At 47.9% G+C, this 15,516-nt stretch overlaps 1 protein-coding gene across 1 annotated transcript; it reads right to left on the reverse strand.

Moving 5' to 3' along the window:
* Positions 1 to 1,870: 1,870 nt before the first annotated feature.
* LOC308459064 (zinc finger protein 783-like) lies at positions 1,871 to 14,477 on the reverse strand. The gene is made up of 6 exons (XM_080974131.1): positions 13,932 to 14,477; positions 10,293 to 10,682; positions 7,567 to 7,684; positions 5,542 to 5,718; positions 4,364 to 4,474; positions 1,871 to 3,017 (listed from the first exon to the last, which is right to left on the reverse strand). The coding sequence occupies exons 1-6, from the start codon at positions 13,953 to 13,955 to the stop codon at positions 2,044 to 2,046; spliced, it is 1,794 nt and encodes a 597-aa protein (XP_080830257.1). The 5' UTR covers positions 13,956 to 14,477; the 3' UTR covers positions 1,871 to 2,043.
* Between the last annotated feature and the right edge of the window lie 1,039 nt (positions 14,478 to 15,516).

The raw sequence follows: 15,516 nt of genomic DNA on the forward strand, positions 1-15,516 counted from the left end.
AAATATCCAGAACTGTACGCAGTACTCCAAACTGAGTTACACCATAGATTTGTGCCCCCTCAGTTTTCTGGCTCTCAAGCGCTAACAATCACTTCCTGAAAATGAATCCCAAACCACTGTTGCTGTTGTTGTCTAAAAGTCTGGCTGCCGAGAGAGCATATTTGTAAGATTCAGTAGTCCTCTCTCCTGGGGGTTTGGTTCCTCCCCTGCTAGAAATTTCCCCTTAGGGCTTCAAGTATGGTGCCTTCACACTAAAATTCCTAGTTGGTCAGACATTATTCAGTACTGCATTGCAGAACAGAGTTCAAGGAGTCTGTTGATCTACATTAGCTGTGATCTACATTGGGCAAGAGATTCCCGCATTGCAGGGGATTGGGCCCTTGGGGACCCTTCCTAACCTTGTCGTGAGGATGAAATGGGGAGGAGGAGACCCATGTAAAGCACTTTGAGCTCCTTGCAGGGGAAAAGGTGGCACAGAAATGTAATAAATAAATAAACTCCATGATTCTATGATTCCCGCATTTGGGGTTGGGCTGGATGACCCTCGGGGTCCCTTAAATGATATTATCATTTAGCTGTGACTCCTGCATTACAAGGGGCTGGCCATAATAATAATAATAATAATAATAATAATAATAATAATAATGTTGTTTTTATACCCCACCCTCCCTGGCCAGAGCCGGGCTCAGGGCAGCTAACACCAATAAAATAAAATCACAGTAAAAACATAATAGGGGAAAAGAGAGGGAGAAAAAAACCCCAATTTAAAATACAGGTTAAAATGCAATTTAAAATGCAGCCTCATTTTAAAGTAGCCGATAAATCAAGACCGTAAGGGGAGGGAAACATAAGGGTCAGACAGAGTCCAAACCAAAGACCAGGCAGAACAGCTCTGTCTTGCAGGCCCTGCGGAAAGATGTCAAGTCCCGCAGGGCCCTAGTCTCTTGGGGCAGAGCGTTCCACCATGTCGGGGCCAGTACTGAAAAGGCCCTGGCCCTAGTTGAGACCAATCTAACCTCCTTGAGGCTCGGGACCACCAAAGTGTTGTTATTTGTGGACCTTAAGGTCCTCCGCAGGGAAGACCAGGAGAGGCAGTCCCGTCGGTACGAGGGTCCTAGGCCATATAAGGCTTAAAAGGTCAAAACCAGCACCTTAAACCTGACCCTGTACCCCACCGGGAGCCAGTGCTGTTGGTAAAGATGACCCCTGGACCTCTCTTCCATGCCACGATGTTACAATCACCCCGCTAAGATCTGCCTCGGCCAACGGCTGCCTGTGTGTGATCAGATTTATTGGCACACACGGCAAAATAAGCCATGGAAATAAGCCGGGACCACATAACACCAGTCCTGAGAGACCTACATTGGCTCCCAGTACGTTTCCGAGCACAATTCAAAGTGTTGGTGCTGACCTTGAAAGCCCTAAACATTCTTGGCCCAGTAGACCTGAAGGAGCGTCTCCACCCCCATCGTTCTGCCCAGACACTGAGGTCCAGCTCTGAGGGCCTTCTGGCGGTTCCCTCCCTGCGAGAAGTGGTGTTACAGGGAACCAGACAGAGGGCCTTCTCGGTGGTGGCACCCACCCTGTGGAACACCCTCCCTTCAGATGTAAAGGAAATAAGCAGTTATCCTATCTTTAAAAGACATCTGAAGGCAGCCCTGTTTAGGGAAGTTTTTAATATCTAATGCTGTATTGTTTTTAACGTTTGATTGGGAGCCACCCAGAATGGCTGGGGAGACTCAGCCAGATGGGCAGGGTATAAATAATAAATAATAAATTATTATTATTATTATTATTATTATTATTATTATTATTATTATATATGAAAAGAGAGAGAAAAGGCAGGGGAAGAGAGAAACAAACCCAAATCTCCATATTACATTTTATTATCAATAAAGAATATATATAAAAATAACAATCAGATTTATTGCTAACCCAATAAGTCAGCTGTGTGCCAGAGCCAGACAGGCTGCCTGCCTTCAATTTTTCTGGGGGTTTCCAGAAGGGGAGACCCTCGCCATACAGCCTGCTTGCCCCCTTCCGTCACCCCACCTCCTCCGTTTTCACGAAAGGAGCCTGGCTGTCGGGCTGCGTCGCCCACGGGCCGCCCGCTGCGTCGACGTGGCTGCGCTCGTGCAGTTTCAGGCTTCGCTGGCAGCGGAAGGCCTTGCCGCAGACATGGCAGCAGGAGCGACCCTCTGGCCGCTCGCCCGAGTGCGCCGCCTGGTGCCGGAGCAGCCAGGAGCTGCAGGCGAAGCTCTTGGCGCAGTCCTGGCACTGGTGGAGCTTCTCCCGGGCGTGGGAACGCAGGTGCTTGAGGAATCCGGCCTTCTGGGGGAAGCTGTTCCCGCAGCGCGCGCAGGAATAGGCCCTCTCCCCGCCGTGGGTGTTTTGGTGCACCGTCAGGTTGGTCATACGGGTGAAGCGCTTGTGGCACTGGGCGCACTGGTAGGGCTTCTCCCCGGTGTGCGTACGCCGGTGCTCCACCAGGGTCGAGAGGCGGCTGAAGCGCTTCTCGCACTCGCCGCAAGCGTAGGGCTTTTCCCCGGTGTGCGTCCGCTGGTGCTCCACCAGGGTCGAGAGGCGGCCAAAGCGCTTCTCGCACTCGGCGCAGCCGTAGGGCTTCTCCCCCGTGTGGGTGCGGTAGTGCGTGGTCAGCGTCGACTGGTGAACGAAGGCCTTCCCGCACTCACGGCAGGAGAAAGGCCTCTCGCCCAGGTGGGAGCGGCGGTGCCGGGTGAAATTCTCCTTGCGGGCGAAGGCGTGCCCGCAGTCGGCGCAGATGTAGGGGCACTCAGGGGAACCCCGTTGGAGGTGAGGTCCGTTCGGGGGGACAGGATCCCTCTCTGCCACCCCAGGGAAGACTTGCTCGGCAAAGCCCTGGGGTAACGCTTGACCAAGACCGTAGCTGCCGTTCACATCCTGGTAGACATTCTCTTCCGATCTCTCTGCCAGAGTCCAGTGGGGCTCCAGCTCCTCAGGGGTCCCACATTTTTGGTGCATCAGCCAGCTGTCCACTGCATCAACAATTTATTTCATTTTTTATTTGTGAACAAATAAAGAGAAAGAAGTGAGTGGGGTAGGGAAAAGTGCTTGAGATTGTAAATAGTTCAATAAACACTGCTAATTGTTGCAATGAATATACAATTACAGTGGTACCTCGGGTTACAGACACTTCAGGTTACAGACTCCCCTAACCCAGAAATAGTACCTCGGGTTAAGAACTTTGCTTCAGGATGAGAACAGAAATCGTGCTCCGGCAGCGCGGCAGCAGCAGGAGGCCCCATTAGCTAAAGTGGTGCTTCAGGTAAAGAACAGTTTCAGGTTAAGAACAGACCTCCGGAATGAATTAAGTATGTAACCCGAGGTACCACTATATTACCAAGCCATTATAATTTTACAAAAATGCATTCCAAGTATTGTTATATTTATCCATGCACAATCTGCGTCTAAATCCACAGGTGAGCCTGTGGTCACCATCTGAGACCCTTCTTCATGTGTCCTCCTCCACAAGAGCTCCAGAGGGTGGCAAACACACAGCTATTCCACCTGGCCTTTAATTTGAATCCAACCTTCTTTTCCCTCACCCTCCCCTTTTATGAAGATTACCCGTTCTGAGACCCCACAGCTAATTCTCCCCTGGCCTCCTCGCTGGCCCAAATAGGACTAATTCAGCCAGCTAGCCCTGGGGATTGTCTAATGCTTATTTCCTCTAAATTGATTTTCGAATTTTATTGTTGTTCATGTTTTTATACTGTATTTTATGCTGCTTTTACAATTAAGTGTTTTAAATTTGTTGTTAGCCGCCCTGAGCCTGGTTTTTGAACCGGGAAGGGTGGGGTATAAATAATAAAAATTATTATTATTATTATTATTATTATTATTATTATTATTCTATTATTCTATGACTTTAGGCAAACAAAGCAACATTTTGCTCCGGAGATGGCAGCTTGGCCTGATCCCTGGAGCTTTACTTCACTGCAAAACTGGCTTGCAAAAAAAAAACAAAAAAAAACCGGCAGGGGAGTTAAAGGTTTGGAAGAAGAGGAAATCGGTATTTGCCACCTATGAATGCAAGGGATTAAGGCCTCTTGTGAGGGCAGAAGGATCTCTGACTTTACTCCACTGGAGAGATTAGGCATTTCCACCACAAAGGAGACACAAGACAGCATTCTTCCCCCCAAACACCCCCCCCCCCTTCAAGGTTCCCCAATATATCCTCTGGAAGCATCTAAGAGCCTTTTTCATGGAGAAAGATCCCGCTGGGATGTTAATTCCAGACCCATTGGTCTCCAGAATAAAAGGCCTAACAGCTACCCATTTCTGGCTTTCAGATTTTAAAAAAGGGCCATTGATCACTCACCTGGGGCTATTTTGCTTCCCGGACTCTCCTCCTCTTCCTCCTTAGCCAAGGGCTCCTGCTCTTGTTTTACCTGCGAGGAGGAGGCAGCCTCCGAGATGGACTCAGGTGAGCCTGCAGAGGAGATGGGAGAAGAAGATGGGATTTCTTCCTTTCTTAAGATCTGTGAATTGTCATCATTATTACTTATCAAATTTCTATAGGGCCCTTCATCTGTAGACCTCAGGGCGGTTCACGAGAAAAAAATACAAGGTGAAAACTGAAAATACATACGATACAATATCTTTATTGTTATTGTCCCATACAGAACAATGACACTGAAAAATCTACATAAGACATTCGAAAAACCCGTAAAAACTCTGAAACCCCATTTTAAAATACAATATACTCCTATAGAGACTCCTTATGCTGCGTTTAAAACCAAAATTGCATTTGGGTAGAAACTTAATAAAACATACATAATAAAAACAAGAACAAAAAAACCCTTCATACAAACCAATAATCATCCCCCCCCCCCAAGAATTGCATTCATTGGAAGTGTGTTGCAGTGGTTAGAGTGTCGGACTGGGACCTGGGAGAGACCTGGGTTCGAATCCTTACTGGGCCATGGAGCTCACTAATAATAATAATAATAATAAATTTTATTTATACCCCGCCCTCCCCGGCCAGAGCCAGGCTCAGGGCGGCTAACACCAGTAAAATTACAGTAAAAAAAAAAAATAGGAAAAGAAAAAAAAGCAATTTAAAATACAGGTTAAAATGCAATTTAAAATGCAGCCTCATTTTAAAAGTAGCCCATAGATCAAGACCATAAGGGGAGGGAAACATAAGGGTCAGACTGAGTCCAAACCAAAGGCCAGGCGGAACAGCTCTGTCTTGCAGGCCCTGCGGAAAGATGTCAAGTCCCGCAGGGCTCTAGTCTCTTGTGACAGAGCGTTCCACCAAGTCGGGGCCAGCACTGAAAAGGCCCTGGTCCTAGTTGAGACCAATCTAACCACCTTGTGACCTGGGACCTCCAAAGTGTTGTCATTTGTGGACCTTAAGGTCCTCCGCGGGGCAGACCAGGAGAGGCCTGGTCCAAAAGGACCTAGTCCAAAAGATCACAGAACCGTAGAGGTGAAAGGGACCCAAAGATTTCCACCCCAGCCCCCAAGCACCAAGGAGTGGCTTGGAACAGTCACCTGGGACAAAGGATGGAGCCGCGCTTCTCTGATGGTTCCGCTGCTTCTGCAAGGGGTTCTCAGCCACGCTGGCATCCCCAAGGTTCTCCCTGGAGTCTGCGTCCTGCTGTTCACCAGAACCCAGGTCCTCCCCTCGTTCAATCCGGGACAAAATATCTGGTTTGGAGATTGCATAATCTGTTGGGGTTGCGATGAGAAAAGAGAAAAGGACAGGACATCCTTAGTTGGGTTTTTTTCCAAAAAAAAAAGTTAATTTTCCAGATTTATAACAAACACATCGACAAATACAAAAAGAAAACATCAAAAAACAAACAAACAAGCAAACACAGATCCTAACTGTAATAGTTCCACTTTTGTTAACATTCTTGAGTGACTTCCTCAAATCCCCCTGGCTGAGTTTCCATATATATTATTGTAGCAGTTTTCCAAAACTAATTTCACCTAAAATTTACTTAGTCCATTAACCTCTTTCTTTCTTTTCATTTTAACTTTAAACATATTATTCTACGACATCACATATTTAAATCCTAGGCCAATCTGATACTTGCAAGTAATTCTATTTAAGTTATCTTAACATATTTAGCTAAATACAGGACATCCTTAGTTTAGAGAGTGGGGTGGAAGGGCTGTTTTTAGGGGAATAGAAGGATATTTACTCATTTGTTTCGTAAAATTTATACAGGCCTGATTGCAAAAGCAAAAAACCCCATCCCTCAAGGCGGTCTGCAAAAAAATAAAACCATAAAAATCAAGAAACAGCACTTTAAAGGACTGAAACAGCATTGGAATGACCTTAACTTTCTAAGCATTGCTTATGTCTAAGCAATACAGTGGTATCTCTGGTTGCGAACGGGATCCGTTCCGGAGGCCCGTTCGCAACCTGAGGAGAACGCAACCCGCGTCTGCGTGGGTCGTGATTCGCTGTTTCTGTGCATGACGTCATTTTGTGCAACTGCGCATGCGCGAGTGGCGAAGCCCGGAAGTAACAGGTTCTGCTACTTCCGGGTCGCCGCAGGACACAACCTGAAAACGCTCAACCTGAAGCAAATGTAACAAGAGGTATGACTGTTGTGTTTTTAGCAGATGCTGAAAAAGACTACAGCGAAGGCGCTGGCCTGGTATCAATTGGCAGGGAGTTCCGAAGTGTAGGGGCTGCCACACTGAGCAATCGAGTTCTTACCAATGCGGAAAACGGGTATTTTGTGGCACAGAAGAGGTGAGACTGAGGACAGCCCCAAAGTGAAGGAGAATTCAATTACTTCCAAGTATCAGATTGGCCTAGGATTTAAATACCGTATTTTTCGCCCCATAGGACGCACCGGCCCATAGGACGCACCTAGTTTTTTGGGGGGGAAATAAAGGAAAAAATTTTTATTTCCCCCCCAGGTGCGCTGCGCTAATCCCGAAGCTTGGGGCGTGCGGAGCTCAGCGCGCCCCAAGCTTCTGGGTGCCGGCAAGGTCTCCGCTAGCCGTGGGAGGGCTGGGTCTCCCACGGCTGGCGGATAGCTTCCTGAAGCCTGGAAAGCGAGAGGGGTCGGTGCACACCGACCCCCCTCACTCTCCAGGCTTCAGCGAAAGCCTGCATTCGCCCCATAGGACGCACACACATTTCCCCTTCATTTCTGGAGGGGAAAAAGTGCGTCCTATAGGGCGAAAAATACGGTATGTGATTCTATAGAACAATATGTTTAAAGTTAAAATGAAAAGAAAGAAAGAGGTTAATTGACTAAGTAATTTTTAGGAGAAATTCGTTTTGGAAAACTGCTACAATTATATATATGGAAATTCAGCCAGGGGGATTCGAGGCAGTCACCCAACAATGCTAACAAAAATGGAATTATTACAGTTTGGATTTATGTTTGCTTGTTTGTTTGTGTTTCTTTTTGATGTTTTCTTTTATATGTTTGTTATAAATTTGGAAAATCAATAAAAAAAATTGAAAAAACAACAAAGTGATGGAGAATTCGGAGGCAGGCCAGGGTGAACACAGGGCCCAGAAGCCTCCTTTCTCCCGCCGGCTCTTACCGAGAGAGATCAAGTATTCGCAGTTCCCCTTCAGGACCTTCTTGTAGAGTTCCTTCTGCCAGTCCTCCATCTTCTCCCGCTCCTCCTGGGAAAAGGCGGCGCTGCCATCAAAGGTCACCTGCAAGGTGTCAGCCACAAAAGTTGATGCCCCAGAGCACCCTGGGAAACGAATGATCCTAGGAGGATAGTGCGGGAAGGGACCCCTAAAGGTCATCTAGCTCAACCCCCCGCAATGCAGGAATCACGGCTACAGAATCCCTGTTCATTCTCTGTTAACTGAGAGACAGAATTTCCTGTTAATTGTGCTGCTTTGGGATGCGTGCTTTATATTTGACTTTCTTCCGCAATGTTCTCTTCTGGATTGTTTTATTTGATGCTTTAATGAAGGTTTTGTATGTTTGTTTGTTTGAATTTATTTACTCATTTTTTTGATACAAACAACAACCGCAAAAGACACTACAGCAAAAACCATAATAACAATAATAACACAATTTTACAATTCAGATTTAAATACACTGATATACCTATGACTGCACCCTTTTAATAATATTTTCTCACCTCTCTCTCCTCCCCCCACTTCCCACCACTGTCCGCCTTATCGCTTAAATATTCATTCCAGATTTCTTCGTATTTATCCATTCTTAATTTGCGTTGACATGCAATTTGTTCGTATGTAGCTAGTCTGTCCATATTATCATTCCATGTGCTCAATGGAATCTTTTTGTGGCTCTTCCAATTCATCAAAACAAATTTTTTTGCTTCTAATGTAGCACAGTACATCCATTTTTTTTGACCCCTTGAAACTCTCCCACGTTTCCGGAATATAATTTAGAATTAAATTAAATTCCCCTAAATAACAATTTCTTTTTATTACTCTTACTATAAATATCCTCACCTCACTCCAAAATGATCTTATCACCGGGCAGTTAATCATCCTATGTACTAAGTTCACATTTTTACTCCAGCAGTTGTCTGCACTTGTTATTTTCTTCTGGTATAGTTTTGCTGGAGTCCAGTAGACTCTGCATATTATTTTCTGTTGAATAAGTCTTAGTCTTAGATCCATAGAGGCTATTTCTGTTGATTTTATACTTGGCTCCCATATATAATTTGTTATCTGTACCCCTAACTCTTCACTCCTTGCTTTAACGAAGGTTGTAAACTGCTTTGAGGTTTTCTTCTTAAAAATACAAAGTGGTATAGAAATGACATTAACGACGACAACAACTGCCTCCTGCAGGAACGAGTTCCAAAGATTAACGATGCGCCGTGCAAAGAAGCTGGTCAGACCACAGTGCTGATAACGCTGAGGTTGCAGGTTCAATGCCTGCATGGGACGGTTGCATATTCCTGCATTGCAGCGGGTTGGACTAGATGACCCTCAGGGTCCCTTCCAACTCTACAATTCTATCTTCTGACATTCAGGATGTCCAACCCACAACCGCAATGCTGTCAGCGGTGGCCAAACTCTGGTCTCACCTGCCAGGTGGTCAAGCTGGTGGAATGACAAGGAGTGGTCAGGGGGAGAAGAGGGAAAAGACTGGGAGGAGGAGTTGTCGGAAGCAGAAGAGGTAACAGGTTTTAGTGAGCTGGGAGAGTCTGTGGCAGAAAGAAGTCCGGAATCAGAAGCTGAAGCAGGAGAGGGAGGCCAAGAGGCAGAGATAAGTCAGGCTGGTGAAGAGTCATAGGTGTCTCCCAGAACCAAGAGAGGCATGAAAAGGGAGGAGGAGAGGTTGACTGCATGCAGGCACAGTCTCAGATTGCTTGGGGAAAACCCTGGAGAGGAGGAGACTTAGGCAGCTGTGGGGAGACCTTCAGTCTCCGCAATTGCTTTATGGAAGCAAGACCTGCCGGAGCTGAGTTGCTATGCTGATTAGGCCTGACACTCCTGTGCAGATCCTGCTTTTGCTCGAATTTTACTAGCTAAGAATTGGAAAACTCAAGAAGTACCAACAGTGGAAGCTTGGCAGATGAAGATGATGGACTTTTTGGAGCTAGCTGACCTGACTGGAAGAATCTGCGAAAGAAGAGGAATACCAAGAAGATTGGAAGAAATTTAAGGACTATCTGAATAAATATTGTAATATAAATAATTAGAAGTCACTTGAAAGTACCAAATAGGCCTAGGACTAAATTAGGATGTAATTATATAAATGTGATGTAGATTGGTAAGAAAAGTGAGTAAGATAGATAACAGTCGGAAATACTTTTGCTTAAGAATGATACTGGAAAGCTGTTACATGCAGATACAAGGAAATTCAGAAGGGAGGGAATAGAGGAAGTCAACCAACATGTAACTAAGGTTGGGTTTTCAAAGGATTAAGTTCGTTTTTATTTTTTCTTTGTATTGCGGTGGGTAGGATGGTGTTTTTGGTATTGTTTTTCTCTTTGATGTATTGTCTTCTTAGGTGTACTTTTCTGCTTTTGTTTTTCCTTTTTGTTTGTTGTTTTGTTATGTGGTATTTGTTATAATTGTGGGAAACATAATAATTTTTTTTAAAAAAAAAATCCTGCTTTTGCTAATAAAGAGTTAACTCTAACTTGCACAGTGTGATTTACTGCTGGCCGGCTCCTGCCAGCAACTAACCCAAGGCCAGAGAGCCAGGGGAGCTCGCGTCTCCTCCCTGCTCCAGCTTTCCCTACACTGAACTGGTCCCATCAACCCATCCACCAAAAGTCCCCCAGCGCAATCTTGCTCCTGTTATCGTCAGGCAGGGTCGACCTACCTTGGGGGCCTCCCCGTTGACACCGGGTGGGAGCCTCAGGATCCAGAAGTTCCGGTTCTTGAGCAGGTTCTCCAGGTTCTCCAGCCTCCTCCGGAGCAAGCCGTACTCCTGGATCAGGGTCCCCAGCACCGTCCACTTGCCCTCCAGCTGGTTCCCGATTTCCAGCTCCGTCTTCTCGCACTCAAAGATCTTCTTCTCCGCCGTCCCTGTCCTGCCCTCCAGGCTCAGCAGCCGAGATGTCAAAGCGTCCACTTTGCTCTCCATCGCCTGGACAGCGGCCACCAGAGTCCAGACAGACGCCTCCGTCACCTGCCCCGCCGGACACTCGAGGATGGCAGGGGACTGCAGGGAAGACGGCGCGCCCCGAGATTCAGCCTCCCATTCCGGAGCCTGTTGGCAAGGACACAAGTTGTTGGTTTTTTTCACAAAAGGAACTAAGCTCTTTGTTTTGGCCGTTTCTGAAAACACTCCAAAAATGTGGAGGGCACCAGGTTGGGGAAGACTGGCTTGCAACGCGTCTCTCAAGCACCACCTTGAGTTCCTTGGAGAAAAAGTAGGATATAAATATTATAGTGCAGGGAATTATATTTAGGAAGGAGGAAGGCCTGTTTCTTGGGGGTTCATCTTCTTTGGAGGGAACCAGTGATCTGCCAGGGATCTGTCACAGACATCCAGCGATCTACTGGTAGGTCACAATCTACCTGTCAGACATGCCTGTTATAATGGAATCACTGTGGTTGGGAAGGGGTCGTGATAATAATAATAATAATAATAATAATAATAATAATAATAATTTATTATTTATATCCCGCCCATTTGGCTGGGTTTCCCCAGCCACTGTGGGCGGCTTCGAACAAAATATTAAAATACAGTAATGCATCAAACATTAAAAGCTTCCCTAAACAGGGCTGCTTTCAGATGTCTTCTAAAAGTCTGGTAGTTGTTCTTCTCTTTGACATCTGGTGGGAGGGTGTTCCACAGGGTGGATGCCACTACCGAGAAGGCCCTCTGCCTGGTTCCCTGTAACTTGGCTTCTCGCAGGGATGGAACTGCCAGAAGGCCCTCGGAGCTGGACCTCAGCGTCCGGGCAGAACAATGGGAGTGGAGACGCTCCTTCAGGTATACTGGACCGAGGCCGTTTAGGGCTTGAAAGGTGAGCTCCAACACTTTGAATTGTGCTCGGAAACGTACTGGGAGCCAATGTAGGTCTTTCAGGACTGGTGTTATATGGTCTCGGCAGCCGCCTCCAGTCTGGCTGCCGCATTCTGGATTAGTTGCAGTTTCCAGGTCACCTTCAAAGGTAGCCCCACATAGAGCACATGGCAGTAGTCCAAGCGGGAGATAACTAGAGCATGCACCACTCTGGAGAAACAGTCTGCAGGCAGGGAGAGTCTCATCTTGCGTACCAGATGGAGCTGGGAGACAGCTGCCCTGGACACAGAACTGACCTGCGCCTTCATGGACAGCTGTGAGTCCAAAATGACTCCCAGGCTGCACACCTGGTCCTTCAGGGGCACAGTTGCCCCATTCAGGACCAGGGAGTCCTCCACACCCGCCCGCCTCCTGTCCCCCAAAAACAGTACTTCTGTCTTGCCAGGATTAAACCTCAATCTGTTAGCCACCATCCATCCTCCAACCGCCTCCAGACACTCACACAGGACCTTCACTGCCTTCACTGGTTCTGATTTGAAAGAGAGGTAGAGATAGTACAATGCCCTGAGATGCAGGAATGTTTTAATAGTAATAAAAGATCCCACGACTTATCCGTTTCCGAAAGCAGCAAATGCCTCCATCCAGCACGGAGAGGGGAGAGGAAGCAGCCCATTAAAGGAAGACCCTACTCCAGATTTAAACACCCCGTTCACACAGCACAGGCTGCCATTATACAAATCTATGGTGCGGCCGCATTTGGAGCAATTTGCACAGTTCCGATTACCTCGCCTCACAAAGGATTGGACTCGATGGCCCTTGTGGTCTCTTCCAACTCTATGATTCTAGGATTTTGCAGAGTTGGGAAAAGGTTCAGGAAAGGGCCAGATAAATGATCAAGGGGGTGGAGCGACTCCCCAGTAAAGAAAGGCTGCAGCATTTGGGGGCGTTTTACTTTAGAGAAAAGGCAAGAAAGAGGCGAAAGGATAGAAGTTTATAGAATTATGCCTGGCATCCCCCAAACTCACACTACCTATAACAGCAGTGTCTCCAATTGACTGCAGCCGACCTGTAAAAAGGACTCTGTGAACTGAAAGCAGAAACACTATGATGTACTTTTGTAATCGAAAAATCAGTCAAGAAAAGCAATTTTTAAAAATATAATAAAATTGCGGATGGAATGGAGAAAGTGGAATGGAGAAAAGCTTTTGTCCCTCTCTCTCTCTCTCTCTCTCTCGTTACACCAGAACTCAGGGGCACCCAAAGTAGGGAGATTTGGGACATATAAAGTCGTCCTTGATGCAGCCCAAACTATGGAACTCCCTTCCACAAGAGGCAGCGATGGCCACCAAGCAAGACGGCCTTAAAAAAAGGTTGGGCAAATTCATGGAAAGGAGGCGATGGGTGGCTTCTGGCCAAGATGGAGATGCTCTAACACTGTTCAGCCATTGCGAGAACAGGATGCAAGGCTAGATGGGCCACTGGCCTCATCCAGCCAGGCTCTTCTTATCCTCTTGTAAAGGTAAAGGGACCCCTGACCATTAGGTCCAGTCGTGGCCGACTCTGGGGTTGCAGCGCTCATCTCGCTTTATTGGCAGAGGGAGCCGGCATACAGCTTCCGGGTCATGTGGCCAGCAGGACTAAGCCGCTTCTGGCGAACCAGAGCAGCGCACAGAAACGCCGTTTACCTTCCCGCCGGAGTGGTACCTATTGATCTACTTGCACTTTGATCTGCTTTCAAACTGCTAGGTTGGCAGGAGCAGGGACCGAGGTACGGGAGATTCAAACTGCCGACCTTCTGCTGGGCAAGCCCTAGGCTCAGTGGTTTAGACCACAGCGCTCTTGAACTAACAATAATAAAAACAATAATAGTCAGTGGGGGTTTTCTGGGGGTACTCAAGGATACGTAGTATTGGTACCCCCCCCAAAAAAAAATATATTAAAAGTGTGGCACTTACTGTGACAACTTCATGATGAGTACCAACACCTTTTCCCCTTAGAATAAACTAATAATAATAATAATAATAATAATAATAGCAATAATAATAATTTTCTGCCCTCTCCTTGCCCCTTAAGAGATCTCTGCTCCCCACTTGGTCCCTTTGCACCAAAGGCGCAAACCACAACCAGGCACGGGGAGGGCAGAGGCAGAGTCCCATTAAAGGAAGAGCCTGATTCCGAATTTAAGCACCCCGTTCACACAGCACGGGCTGCAAGCGCGCATCTCCACCCGCAGAATTCCGCCATCCCGCCTGCTTAACAACCGACGCCGCCGTTCCCTTTCCCTTTTGCACCGGGAAGGAGGGGAGCGGAGCGGGGTAAATGCGGGGTAAGTACCCCGGAGGGAGGGGAAAGCTCGTCCGGATCAGCCGGGCGCAAAGTGCATCCTCTTCCCCTGCAGAAAGAGCAGGATCCAGGAAGCCCAGCGGACGCGAGGAGGAGCCGGAGAGATGCAAGGGCGCACGGGCTTGGGGAGCGCGCGCTGCTTACCTGCGCGGGCGCCCACTCGGCCATGGCGCCTCCGAGGGTCCCGGCGAGGGATCCGTCCGGAGCTGGGGCGGAGGGCCGGCGCTGGGATCCGCAGCTCAGAGCATGTCGGGAGCAGCTTTGCAAAGCGGGGAGGCGGGGTACAGACTAGGGAGGGGAACCGGCGCCACTCCGGAGCTGCACCGCCGCCTGCGGGCCTGGGAGAGCATCGCCGCAGAAAGCGAGCAAGCGCAAAGGGAGCTTCGCTTGCACCCGCGGAGGATAGGAGCGGATCCTGCCCCTAGGAGGTTTTTGGCTAGGGACCCCTCCAAAGAATGCGCGCCTAGCAGCGCTCCGTGGGAAAGCTGTTCCGCTTGCCAAGCGCGTGCGCGCGAGAGCCTCTCCTGCGCGCCTCTGAGGATGTGCAGAGTTCACAGAATGGTAGAGCTGGAAGGGACCCCGAGGGTCGTCTACTTCAACCCCCTGCAATGCAGGAATCTCAACCAGATCATACGTGACAGGCAACCTTTGAAGAATCATAGAATTGCAGAGTTGCAAGGGACACCCTTGATGTATAATGTATAGAAGTGAGAGCTGGACCATCAAGAAGGCTGATCGCCGAAGAATGGATGCTCTTGAATTCTGGTGCTGAAGGAGACTCTTGAGAGTCCCATGGACTGCAAGAAGATCCAACCTCTCCATTCTGAAGGAAATCAGCCCTGAGTGCTCCCTGGAAGGACAGATCCTGAAGCTGAGGCTCCAAGACTTTGGCCACCTCCTGAGAAGAGAAGACTCCCTGGAAAAGACCCTGCTGTTGGGAAAGATGGAAGGCACAAGGAGAAGGGGAGGACAGAGGACGAGATGGTGGGACAGTGTTCTCGAAGCTACCAGCATGAGTGTGACCAAACTGTGGGAGGCAGTGGAAGACAGGAGTGCCTGGCGTGCTCTGGTCCAGGGGGTCACGAAGAGGCAGACACGACTAAACGACTAAACGACAACAAGGGACACCCAAGAGTCATCTAGTCCACCCCCTGCAATGCGACAAATCTTTTTGCCCAACGTGGGACTCAAACCCACGACTTTGAGCATAGGAGCCAAGGTCCTTTCAACCCCCCCTAAAATATTTGAGGGGGCCAGGCTCCCACAAAGTTGATGGGCATTGCCAGTCAAATGGTGTGTGTGTGTGTGATCAGCTGTCTTGGCTAGTGGCGATCGATAGCCTTCTCTGCCATGAATTTGTCTAATCCTCCTTCAAAGTCATCCAAGTTGGTGGTCATCATTGCCTCTTGTGGGAGTGAGTTCCGTAGTTTAACAACGATTCAATAGCCTGTGGCCTTTTCAGTGTGTTGGTGGAAGGGTAGCTATTTTTTCATTTGCTATGTATTTTGTGTTATCTTGTATTTTTATGTTGTGAACCACCCTGTGATCTTTGGAGGAAGTGTGATATAAAACTAACTGCAGTTACAGGTAGGCAGCCGTGATGGTGTGCCATAGTCGAAACAAGATAAAAAAATTCCTTCCAGTAGCACCTTAGAGACCAACTAAATTTGTTATTGGTATGAGCTTTCGTGCGCAAACTTAGTTGGGCTCTAAGGTGCTACTGGAAGGA

This window comes from Podarcis pityusensis, assembly GCF_964106645.2.
Source record: "Podarcis pityusensis genome assembly, chromosome: 12".
In the NCBI taxonomy this organism is placed as follows: Eukaryota; Metazoa; Chordata; class Lepidosauria; order Squamata; family Lacertidae; genus Podarcis; species Podarcis pityusensis.

Bases quoted from the DNA above. Each gene is read 5' to 3' on its own strand.
- LOC308459064 (XM_080974131.1), bottom strand. From the start codon at position 13,955: ATGGCCGAGTGGGCGCCCGCGCAG. The intron at 7,685-10,292 runs GTAGGTCGACCC...GACACCTTGCAG, and splicing joins TCAACGGGGAGGCCCCCAAG to GTGACCTTTGATGGCAGCGC. The intron at 4,475-5,541 runs GTGACTGTTCCA...TCTCCTCTGCAG, and splicing joins GGCTCCATCCTTTGTCCCAG to GCTCACCTGAGTCCATCTCG.